The following is a 12,417-nucleotide window of genomic DNA, read 5'->3' as shown; positions in this document are numbered from 1 at the left end:
GCCACACATACCCCCAGCCACCCTCCCCTTCACACACCCAACAAACCCCTACCCACACATCCCCACAAACACCCCCACAAGCCCCTCATACCCACCCACATCCACACATCCCCAGAGCCCCCCACAAACTCCATACCCACCCAACCATTCCTGCTCACCCCTCTACACCTCCCACAATAGACAAGAGTAAGACTTTATTTTGAGCTATTATGCCACCACCTCTGTATACACGATGCAAACACACACAAATCAGGACAAAAACATCTTTTTAAAATTAAATTAAAATATGTTATCATGGATGTTAGATTTTTAGTATATAAGTTGGGGGGGGGGGGTGTTATGGTTCCAAGATGGCAAACGCCCTTCCAAAAAAGAGTTCTTCCAGGGCAAGGGCAGGGACTTCTGGTGACAAGGTCAGGGGGTAGGGGCTAGGAGTAGGGACTCTGGGTACCAAGATGGTGATCGGGGGCAGGGCACCTGTCAAGGGGAGGGGCTACCTTTGCAGAGCTAGATAGCTCACCAAAACTCATGAAGCAGCCCTCCAGCTGAAATAATTGTCCACCCCTAGGATAGCGGGTGTCCTCCACACTCAAGAGAAGTGGCATTCAAGTTAGATCAGGAGGGGGGAAATCTTCTTTTGTAAGTACCTGGTTGAACTTCTTACAGAAGAGCCAGTTCTCTTTTGCAACAGATCTTTTAAATGTCTGTACAGCTCTCTTTTTATGTGAGCAGAAAGGCTTATGGACAAAGAATGTACAATATTACTTACTTGGGATCTGTGTATATCAACAGTTGCATAATTGCCCTGAGCAATCCATCTAGCTGTATTGGATAGTTTCAGTCCAGTACCTGCTAAATTAATGCTGAACTGTCCCTGTCAAGAAAAAAGAAGACAAAGCGCATATTTTATGTAAAAATTTTAAAATACTTAAATCACAAAATCAACAAATATTTCTTAGGGCTTTTCAGCACAAGGACAAGCAAGGTAGTTAACTAAAGATGTAAATTTAAAAAAGGATTAGTTATAAAGCAGTGTTATGTAGGAATATTGATCAGATTTTAACAGATTCTTTCCTTCCATTTTTCTGAGCAGGGACAGGGAAATTCCCCCACTGGGAATCTGGACTGACCCAGGGCAGGTGCAGCCAGGCCCAGGGTCAGTGATAACCTAGTCAGGGAACTTCTGGAGAGACTAGACATGTTCAAATCAGCATGTCCTGACTATCTCCATCCCAGAGTGCTGAGGGAATTGGCAGAAGTCTTTGCAGGACCCCTGGCACAACTTTATGAGCACTTGTGGTGCTCTGGTGAAGAGCCAGAGGACTGGAAAAGGGCCAATGTGGTCCCCATTTTCAAAAAAGGGAGGAAAGAGGACACAGGAAACTATTGGCCTGTTAGTCTACCTTGGTCTTGGGGAAGCTCTTTGAGAAAATTATCCAGGAGCACATCTACAAGGGACCAGTAGGGGAGATTATGCTTAGGGGCAATCAGCATGGGTTCATTAGAGGCAGGTCCTCTGAGACCAACCTGGTGGCCTTCTACGACCAGGTCACGAAAGCCTTGGACACAGGTGTCATGGTGGATGTAGTCTTTCTGGACTTTAGGAAGGCCTTCAACACTGTCTCTTACCACGTCCTCATTAAAAAATTAGGCAACTGTGGTGTCGATGCCTACACAGTCAGATGGATCACTAATTGGCTCAAGGGCTGCACTCAGAGACTGATGGTGGATGGGTCATTTTTGACCTGGAGTGACATGGGCAGTGGGGTCCCCCAGGGCTCAGTCTTTAGGCCCACACTGTTCAATATCTTCATTGGCAACTTGGACGAGGGGGTGAAAAGCACCTTGTACAAGTTCACAGATGACACTAAGATGTGGGGACAAGTAAGCACGCTAGAAGAGAGGAACAGGCTACAACGAGATCTGGACAGGTTACAGAGGTGGGAGGATGAGAATAGGATGGGTTTCAATACTGACAAGTGCAAGGTGTTGCACCTGGGGAGGAAGAACCAGCACCATACCTACAGGCAGTGGAACTCCCTTTTTGTCAGCAGAAAAGGATCTTGGAGTCACTATTGATTCCAAGATGAACATGGGCCGCCAATGTGGGGACACAGTCAGGAAGGCTAACGGCACCTTGTCATGCATCCATAGGTGCATCAAGAGCAGGTCCAAGAAGGTGATACTCCTACTCTATGTGACATTGGTCAGGCTGCAGTTGGAGTACTGCATCTAGTTCTGGATGCCGCACTTCAGGGGGGATGTGGATAGCATCAAGAGGGTCCAGAGGAGGGCCACTTGCATGAGCAGGGGGCAACAAGGTATGCCCTATGAGGAGAGGCTACAGGACCTGAACCTGTCCAGCCTTCACAAGAGAAAGCTGAGAGGGGATCTGGTGGCCACCTACAAACTTGCCAAGGGGGACTAGCAAGCAATGGGGGAGTCCCTACTCCCCCCAAACACTACCAGGAGTAACAAGAAATAACGGCCATAAGCTGACTGAGAGTAGATTCAGGCTGGACAGCAAGAGGCACTACTTCATGGTCAGGATGGCTAGGATCTGGAACCAACTTCCATGGGACGTGGTGCTTGCCCCTCCTCTGGGGGTCTTCAAAAAGAGGCTAGACAATCACCTAGCCAGGGTCGTTTGACCCCAGCATCCTTTCCTGCCATGGCAGGGGGTCGAACTTGATGATCTGCTTAGGTCCCTTCTGACCCTAGAAACTATGAAACTATGAAGTGTCATGAAATAAGAGCTAGCTCCACAGTGACTATTTGCCATTTTAGGAGCCTATGCCTGACATTTAAGGCAATGCTCAGATTCTTGGGTGCCATCTAACTTAGTAGATCCTAAATTTCCCTGTGTCTAAGTTTCTGCCAGTGTGCACATACAGAACTTCACAGATCCTCATATTTAAGTTTTACTAAAAATAAATCCCATGCAAAGTGCTATAGTTATTCAGATGGGGCTGTTTTTGCCTTGCTGTTCTCATGATATATACAAACCATCCAAACTTTGCTTCCAGTATTAACAGAGATGCTTAAAACTTTTAATGAAAACTCAATTGTATATTGTCCAAGTTTCATATAAGCACCCAGATCCTGTTATGCTGACACACATTGATATGTATGGGGAAGGTGGCACTCTGAGTACCAAATGAAGTGGAAGACATTTCTTTTATGATGAAAAGCATCTGGAGAAAATTCATACAAATTATATCAACCTATTCCATAGTCCTATTCTATACTTATTTCATAAAGTGACTTCATCTGCAGTGATGTCATGTTGTAGCAATAAATGAAAATAGCTTATACAGATGCCAGAGCTGCTGTCTGTCATGCATTATGTTCAGGTTTAGGATTCAAAAGACTGAGTGTGAAGAAAGTGATGCACGTCCATGGAAAGAAACCAGGAGCATTCATTTTAGTATATCTCCCATAGATGTGTACTCGCATCTAAAAATATGTCCGTCCTTAGCTGACTCATTTTCCAACCATTATTATGGATCACATTCCTACTGGCACAAATAGATATAATTGAATGGAGTTATGCACACTGATAACAGTATTGGATTAAGCCATAGAGCATTTTTTAATTTTTTTAGTATTTAGCATGCTGAACCTATCCACAGGATGTTTTTGTGATTAGGCTAAGAGGCATAATGTGCAAAGAATGCGCCAAGAGCAGTTCTTTCTCAACTTTGGCAGCATGAAGGAGCAGCAGCAGCCATGTATATCATGGAAAGGCATTCTGGGAACTGCAATTCTCTGTACTGACAGAGTTTGCTGCTGCTGGAAGGAAACTCACCCCATTTTTTTTTTTTTTTGCTGCCATAGGCCATGTTGGGAGGACAAAAAATTGTTGATTATAGGGTCATTTCTCCCCTTCCACCAGCAGCAGTGAACTCCACTGCTGCTCTACAAGACTATCATTCCCAGAGTGGCTTGTACTCCATGACACATACCGCCTGTGCTACTGCAATGTATCCATTGCTGGAAAGTGCACATGAAGCACGTAATGAGAGTGAGGTGGCCCCCTCACAGAACACTTTCTTGCTTGCCCATCTTACGTTATGCTACTGAGGCTAATGGATGATATTTGGCACCCTTCTGCACCTGAGACTGCTGGACTTCTGTTTGCTTTCTTCATGGTGCTTTCTGGTGTCATTCATGAGTTCCCCAGTTTATAAAGGCTATCCCAAATACTTGTTGGGAAGTTTTTTTTTTTTTTTGCCAAGCAGTTAGTGGCTGGCTAATGTTGACATCTACATCTCAGCTCTGCCCCTCTTTGTGTAAGTGAATATTTTGTGCCACATAAATCATGATAGAGAAAATAGAGAGAGATGATGTTTCTACCCCAAAGGGGATCTAAAGAAAGGGGAAAGAAAGAGAAGGGCTAGGAAAAGAGACTTCTTATGGGGTCACAGAAAAGGAAAGCTTCAGGAACACTGTTGGTATATACTATATGCATAGCTGTCCCGGGGGGGTGGGCAAATTGGGGCGACTGCCCTGGGCCCCACACTTTGTGAGGCCCCGCAGAGACATGTGGAGAGGCCACAGTGACTCCACACTGCTGCTGGTTTCACGGCTGGCCGGCCAGCCAGCGAGCCAGCCATTCAGCAGTCCCCCCCTGCCCCCAATCCACTGCTGAATCCAGCATGGCCAGCTGCTTGGCACACCCCTCCCCTGCTGCCGAATCTGCTGCCGGCTTCCTTGCACCCAGGGGTGGGGCCTTGCACAGGCTGATTTGCCCCAGGCCCCACACCCTACCTGGGTTGTCTCTGACTATATGGTTCATATCAAATGCTGGAGAGAGAGAGACAGACAGACAGATAGACACGACTGCATCTACTATCTAAAATTTATATTAAAATAGATGATTTCTTGCACACTTTTTGGGAGAAAACCCCAGTAAATACCTGTGGGCATCTGGCAGCACTATAGCAATCTCCACCTGTCGCAAAAGGAACAGCTCTTCCATATATAGTCTGAGCAAAAAGAAGGTCTGTAGCTAGTAAACAAACATGACAATTATTCAGTTTTGAAGCAAGTCAGTGTGGAAGCACATGAGCTTGAGTCTCTTATCCTGGGGCAAGTATGATGGAGTAGTGTCAAATCAGATATAGATTCCCTGGAACAATGGTAGGATTAGGAGGGGGAAGACTTCTGGGATGCTGGAGGACTGAGTCATACCCTATAGCATTAACTGCATAGGTGCTACACACAGCACTGGGAAACTTCACGCTGCCAAGAAGTTCCTGTTTAAAAGAGGTGGTTTTGCCATGTTTTCACTGTTATTCACCACTTGAATAGCTGTATGCTTATGTTTTTGCAGTGCTAAAAAAGCATGTGTAGCATTACAAATGTAATGCCTGTCCATTGCCTTAGAGACTAAATGGTTCAGAGGAGGAGAATCTATCATAGACAACAACCTATCTTCACCCTAGGAACAATACATTAAATTTTACAACCTACTTTGTCAAATGCTAAGAATGGACCATTTGTAGCATCTGATGAAATAGGTTGCAACCTTGGAAAACTCATGCTTCTTTAGACCACCCAATATCTAAGGGCATAGGCAATGACTCTGTGGATGCTCCAGAGCTTAAACACCCACCAAAAAAAATTAGCAGGCGCTCAGCACCCACAAAACCACACTTGCAGATGTTAAAAAAACCAAAAAAACCCAAAACACCAAAATAAACAAAAAACACACTTTACTGGAAGCAGCAGTGTGTTACTTCTACCTGGCTCTGCAATGTCTATACAGATCGGGCAATTAAGTGGGACTTTTTGGTGCTTTTAGCTAAAGCTGATTCAATCAGCTATAAGATAAAAGCCCTGCTGAAGTGACTGAACTTTAGAGATGCTGCAGAGCCGGGTAAAAGAAAAATGCTGCTTCTTCTGGGCATGTGTGGGGCTTGACACAGGAACACACTGAATTAAAAGTAAAGTGCTGTGGTTTTTTTTATTTTTTGAAGTCTACAAGCACCCAGTGGCAAAAAACAAAGTTGGCACTTAGGTATAAGGGGCCACCCTGCCTTACCTTCAGTCTGACTTCAGGGTAATGAGGCTAACCATCTCTGTACCAATTTAGAAAAAAATTAAAAAGCAGGAGCTTTGACAGGCCCCTCAATATTTCTGGATTTAAAAAAAACAAAAACAAATCCATGTGACCTCCATGTGATATTTCTGTTCTTGACAAATACAGATATATAGCTTCCACTATTTGAAAATTATGCATGAGTATGTAAGACTCCCATGAAAATTCAAGGCTTGAACCTCTGAAGCTATGTATGATATTTCCATTAAAATTTAGAAGGGCGTGGGGGTTGTATTTAAATGGCATAATTGGTTTTTAAGTGTGCATTTACAGTAGTTACTACCATTTCAAACTGTGAAAGAGGCTTCTTATATCATTATATTACTATAATAATACATAAATACTTACTTTTAATTTGCAAAGAGATTATGTCAACTCTTATTTTGCTAAAAACAGTGTAGCCAGCTGCAAGGTAGTCATTTCTGCACTCACAATCCTGCCTTCTGCTGCCATTGAAAGGGCACTCATATGGATTTTGTAACCTAGAAGAGAATACATTAGTTTGTAGTCTACTTCTAATATGTAGTACCAGGTTGATAAACAATCAGATCATTATATTTTACCAACAGAATATCATACAACTGCTGAACAGTAAGACTTCCATCTACTTTGGGCCAACTGCAGTCTTAGAATAATCCAGTGTCTCTTCTATTGAAATCATAAAATATTGGTATGCTCAGTTACTGCAGGCGCATATAAATTTCTAATGATATTACTATGACTACATTTCCAGGACTGTGTTCTCCCAAAGAAAAGCCCCTTTTATTTTCGAGGAATGGACATAGAATTCAAGGTCAGAAAACCACCAACTTTGAAAATAAGTCTTTTGTACCTGTATGCATATACTTCAGAAAAGTTGTCTGCTTCACCTTTAACCAATGTTACATATTCTCTGGGATTCTCTGACTGCATGCCCCAACAATATATCTCAAAAAGAAGATACAGCATATTAGCATTTTTTTTAATATAAAAAATAAATTTTGTTTCACACAAATATCCCATCATATAAATTAGCAGCAATACCTTTATCATTCTTCCTTTTATGTTAAGTAAATATTCACCGTCTTTTTTAAGTCTTTTTTTAATTTGGATTTCTTTGCAGCTGATGAGAGTCTCACCTTAAAATGAGTGAACAAACCATATCAACATTTTGTTGGCAGAGTCGCATTATAGCAATTACTTGGCAAATCATTGTGCTTCAAAAATAATTATAGGTTTTTGTCTATAAAAACAATCAAAGAGAGCATCTAGTCTCTTACATTCTTTTGCATGACAGATTTTCCTTGATGCTGGTTTTAAACGTGAAAGACACAAGTCACTGGATAATCCATTTTCAGTCATGCATTCTACTCTTCTTTCTTTTATCCCCGCTCCACAAAACACTGAGCACTATACACAGATAACAACCAAAAGTTATTTCATAAGAAAATAATCATTAAAATTAATATCTGTAAATTTGTTCTGATGAATTTTGTTTTTGAGGAAGCTATGGTGGCTTAGCTTGCACATTAACACTCACCTTGCTCCATTTCCCCACTTTCCAAGTAGCTGTGTGTGAACATCCCCTGACATCACATTTATAAATGTGATGGGAAGGTATTACTGGGCATTCTCGATATGCTACAGGTCGAAGACCAAAGGCACGATTATTCTGAATAGCATGGATTCCAACACAATATGTGATCCTCTGCTGGTAATCAAGTGCACAGCTGGGCGAACACTGAAATAAGACCCCACAGACAAAAATATATGTATTTTATGAGAGAATATTTCTATTCACTAATGGAAAGTCAAACCTGACCCTCTTTTCTATGGGAGTATACAGTGTAGTAGCCCATACTCCCAGATATGCCATCTAACAGAGCCTAGTAGTGATCAAGCAGAGTACAGAAGAGAAGCTCAATGTTAGCTATGCATACAGGATCTCTGGACCCCTTGTGGGAGCTATGCCACCTCCCATTCCCATATAGCCACTTCCTGACAGCAAAGCCCACACTGGTTCCTAAGAGAGAGCATCTGTTGTTACTCTCTCACAGTTCAGGTTTGGATGGAACCAGGGGAAGAGCACATTAACTTTTGGGCTTTGAACTAAGCTCCAGGAGAGGTTCCTTGCTATTTAAAAAAGGAATTTATTATTTGGTTATTTGATTTTATATGCCACTCTCCCCAGAAAAGGTTCAGGCTGTCTTACAATAAAAAAGCTAAAATATAAGATAGATAAAATATGAATATAGAAGAGTGCATAAACAACACTGGTGGTAAAGACCAAACCATTGTTCCCTAACTATTAGTCACATTCTTCAGATGGGTAATCAGGGAATTGCCAGTGGATAATGGTAAAAATCTGTGAAATGCTTCAGCACCTGCAAAGAAGTAGGAGCCATCTAGAGGGGAGAAAGAAAGAGCTTTCTGCTGATGATATATCATTCTCATATGTCATATTACTCATTCACTTTATCTACTTCAGCCTGCTCCAGAGAAGTGCTATATAAAGGTGGTAAGGAACTAGTGGAATGGACTTTTTAATAGAGGTGCACCAATGTATCAGTTGCATATGGGATTAGCACCGATAAAAGGGAAATTTACATTATCACCTATTGGCTTTCTTTTTGTTGGTGTAGCTGATAGTATTCACCAATAAATGTAATTAATTATGCCTTCTGGCTGTGGCCCCCAGACACTGCGTGCATGTACATGGCTGTACATGATTAGGTAGAGCAGCTCCACGCAGGTAAGTGTGTGGAGGGGAAGGGGCATTGGGGAGCAAACAGATCAACGCCCCCATAGTGAAGGAGGGAGTGGGGCAGGGGAAGGAGCTTGGGCTGGGGGCACTGCCCAGCCAGGGTAGTGAATGGGCCCTGGGGCCAGGAGTGGGATGGAGCTGTGGGCGGTTCATCCAGGGAGTATGGGGGTTGGGTCCCTGTTACTGCATGCAACCCCAAGGGGAGGCATGGGGGGCATATGCCCCCTAGATTTGTGCATGTGGCAGATGTGGGCTGCCTGCTGTGGGATTGGGGCTCTCCACTCTGATGCATTTCCCTCAGGAGCTTTTCACCAGTTGTTTGTCTGCTGGCTGCCTACCTGACAGCAGTGGGGGCAATGAGTTGTGCCCCCCTGCCAGATGCAGGGCCAGATTAATGCACGGGCCTGAGGGGCTTGGGCCCAGGGGTCCCTGCCAATCAGGTGCCCCCTGGGGTACCAGGGGCAGCACAGCTCAGGCAGGCATCCTGGCCAGGGGTACCTGGGGTAGGCAGCGCAGTCCTCCTCCCCTCCAGCTGGGCCAGAGCCAGAGGCTAGGGGTGGGCATGGGGCTCCATGTGGGTGGTGGTAACTTCTCAGGGATACCTGTTGCCAGGAGGCCCCATGGGAGGCCTCACTTCTACTCTCCATCACCTGTGGGTCGCTTCCAGCACCAGCGCTGCTGGGACAGGATGGGAAGTGAGAGCCCTCCCCTGCTGAGGCCGGCGGAGGGGTGGCACAGAGCCCATGTCCCTAGCCCCAGCCCCAACCTGTCCTGCAGTGCTGGGGGATCGCAGACCCAGCTGTGTGAGACCCACTGTGTGAAGACGTTGGGCTGGGTTGGGGATGCGGCTGCCTTCACCTCAGAAGTGCTCATGCCCCCTGGCTCAACCCAGACGTGTCAAGAAGGCTGGGTGGACCCAGCCACTGCCTCCTGGTGGTCACAGAGGGAACCTGCCCTGTTCTGGTGAGAAGCCTGCAATTTTTCTTTTTGCCCCAGGCCCCAGTAAATCTTAATCTGTCACTGGCTGGGCAGGCAGCGGATGTGTGGTTGGCATGGGGCTCTCAGGCCAAAGGCAGCAGAACAGAGAGCCCTGAGCCCATAGTGGGCAGCCCACATCCACCCTTACTTAGCTCAGCTCTGCCCTGCTTAAAAGTGTCTCCACACTTAAAAACAGTGGTGGCAGCACTTGAACTAAAGCTTGTTTAATGAGCTTTAGTTCAAGCACCTTTGCAGCCATTTTTAAGCACCAGGACACTGAGCCCCTGGATGAGCCACCCATGGCTCTGTCCTGCTCCATGCCCAAGCCCCAGGTCCCATTCACCACCCTGGCTGGGCAGCACCCTCAGCCCCAGCCCCTGCTCCACTTCCTCCTTCACTGTGAGGGCCTCGATCTGCCCCCTCCACATCTCTTCTTTCCCTCATGCCCCTTCTCCTCCACAGACTTGCCTGCAGTGTGCTGCTCTCTACGCTGCCCAGCTGCATACCTGTAAATTGGTTATCAGATCAGTATCAACCACTATGGCTGGTTAATAATCAGCTATTAGCATTGTCAAAAAAATCTTTATCAGTGCACCCCTACTTTGTAACCTTCATTTCTTGCATTCCCACCCCAGGCTTAATCAGTTCCCAGTGGGTACATCTACACATGTGCTTTACTGTGGAGTTGACTAATCAGGTTCAAAGTAAAGTGTCATTATCTACATAGTTCTTAAGGGCTGGAAGGGACCTACATATTATTGGGTCCAGCCCTCCTTTGCAAGATGGCCATCAAGAGGCTTTTTGAAGATCACCAGGGTGAGTACCACCTCTGGGGGAAGCCTGTTCCAAACTCTCAGTATTTGATTTGTAAAGAAGTTTTTCCTTGCATCTAGCCGGAAGCAATCTTTAATCAGCTTGTGCCCATTATTTATTAGCCTTCCCTGGGGGGGCCTTGGTGAACACATGCTCCCCCAGGCCCTGATGTATGCCTTTGATATACTTATAGGTTGCCATCAAGTCCCCTCTGACTCTTCCCTTCTCCAGGCTGAACAGTCCCATGTCTTTTAGCCTCTTCTCATATGACCTGGTTTCTAGATCTCTAATCATCTGTGTGGCCCTCCTTTGGAATCTCCCAAGTTTCTCCACATCCTTCCTGAAGTGTGGCACCCAGAACTGGATGCAGAACTCCAGCTGCAGTCTTACCAAGGCCAACTAGAGTGGGATGATGACATCCTTAACCTTGCTTGAGGTTCCTTGGTAGTGTTTGATTAGCTCTGCCAGCAACAGCATCGCATTGGTTACTCATGTTCATTTTGTTGTCTATCACGACACCCAGGTCTCATTCAGAAGAGGTTCTAGCAAGTGTAGCACTGTCAAGCTTGTAAGTGTGCTGTGAATTATTTCTCCCCAGATGGAGCACTTTACATTTCTCCATATTAAATGATATCAGGTTGAGGTTCACCCACATCAAAAGCATGTCCAGTTGGGCCTATATTGCCAGCCTGTCTTCAAGCATGACCATGCTCCTCCATTGTTTGATGTCATCAGCAAACTTTGCTAGTTCACTTTTAATAACCAAATCTAAATCATTAATGAACACGTTGGAAAGCACTGGTCCAGGTACCAAACCCTGAGGGATGCCACTGGTTACCTTCTGCCATGATGACTCAATTCCATTAATCAATACTTTTTGGGTCTTACCATGGACCGTAAAGTAGTTGAGGCTACATTTTTCCAATTTTTTCATGGGGACTTCAAGAGAGACCAAGTCAAAGACCTTTCTGAAGTCAGGTATATGATATCAACCTCATTTCCCCCACTCAAGTGGCGAGTAACCTGATCATAGAAGGAAATTAGGTTGGTCTGGCATGATCTGCCTGTAATGAAGCCATGTTGGCTATTCTTCAGAATACTGCCTTCTATTAGCCTGTCTGTAATGGATTCTTTGATAATTTTCTCCAGGATTTTACCAGGGATTGGGCTCAAACTGATTGGCCAGTAGTTGTCCTGGTCCTCCTTCCTCCCTTTCTTAAAAATAGGCACCGCATTGGCCTTCTTCCACTCTTCTCTCACAAGTGCCACAAGTCTTCAAATAACTTTGTCAATGGTCATGCAATGACATCAGCCCGTTCTTCTAGCAGCCTCCAGTGTAGTTCATCTGGTCCTGCTGACTTCTAGATATTTAGCCTTTGTAGTGCTCTCCCACAATATCTATGCCAACAATGGTGGGGGGGGGGGTCACCCCCACCATGACAATCCTGTATCTTGTCAAGCAGGCTAAAACCCTTGGACTGGTGGAATACCAATGTGAAGTATTCATTCAGGAGTTTGGTTTTGCCTTGAGTGTTGGTTATCAGCCATCCCATTTCATTCATCATATGCTTCCCTTATTTTTTCTCCAACTTCATATATATCTAAAGAAGGACTTTTTGTTGTCCTTGATTCTGGTTGTCAATCTGTATTCAGTTTGTGCTTTTGCTGTCCTGATCTGCTCCCTATAGGTGCAGGCTGCTGCTGAGTACTCCTCTTTAGTAGTTATTTCTAACTTCCATCCTATGTAGGCTTCCCTTTTTAATTTCACGATGTCCATGAC

At 44.8% G+C, this 12,417-nt stretch overlaps 1 protein-coding gene across 1 annotated transcript in view; it reads right to left on the bottom strand.

The window, feature by feature from the left end:
• The window catches only part of ADAMTS20 (ADAM metallopeptidase with thrombospondin type 1 motif 20), a 180,898-nt gene that overhangs the window by 2,685 nt on the left and 165,796 nt on the right, over window positions 1–12,417 (bottom strand). Inside the window, exons 32-38 of the mRNA XM_019543950.1 lie at window positions 7,623–7,823; window positions 7,363–7,492; window positions 7,127–7,221; window positions 6,936–7,030; window positions 6,452–6,585; window positions 4,920–5,011; window positions 770–874 (exon numbers count right to left, since the gene is read on the bottom strand). Coding sequence (XP_019399495.1) covers window positions 770–874; window positions 4,920–5,011; window positions 6,452–6,585; window positions 6,936–7,030; window positions 7,127–7,221; window positions 7,363–7,492; window positions 7,623–7,823 — 852 coding nt within the window. The remainder of the gene's footprint in view (window positions 1–769; window positions 875–4,919; window positions 5,012–6,451; window positions 6,586–6,935; window positions 7,031–7,126; window positions 7,222–7,362; window positions 7,493–7,622; window positions 7,824–12,417) is intronic.

Source organism: Crocodylus porosus, unplaced genomic scaffold (assembly GCF_001723895.1).
Source record: "Crocodylus porosus isolate Cpor-Errol unplaced genomic scaffold, CroPor_comp1, whole genome shotgun sequence".
In the NCBI taxonomy this organism is placed as follows: Eukaryota; Metazoa; Chordata; order Crocodylia; family Crocodylidae; genus Crocodylus; species Crocodylus porosus.
Note: the sequence above shows the minus strand (reverse complement) of the source record. Positions and strands in the feature narration are given on the sequence as shown.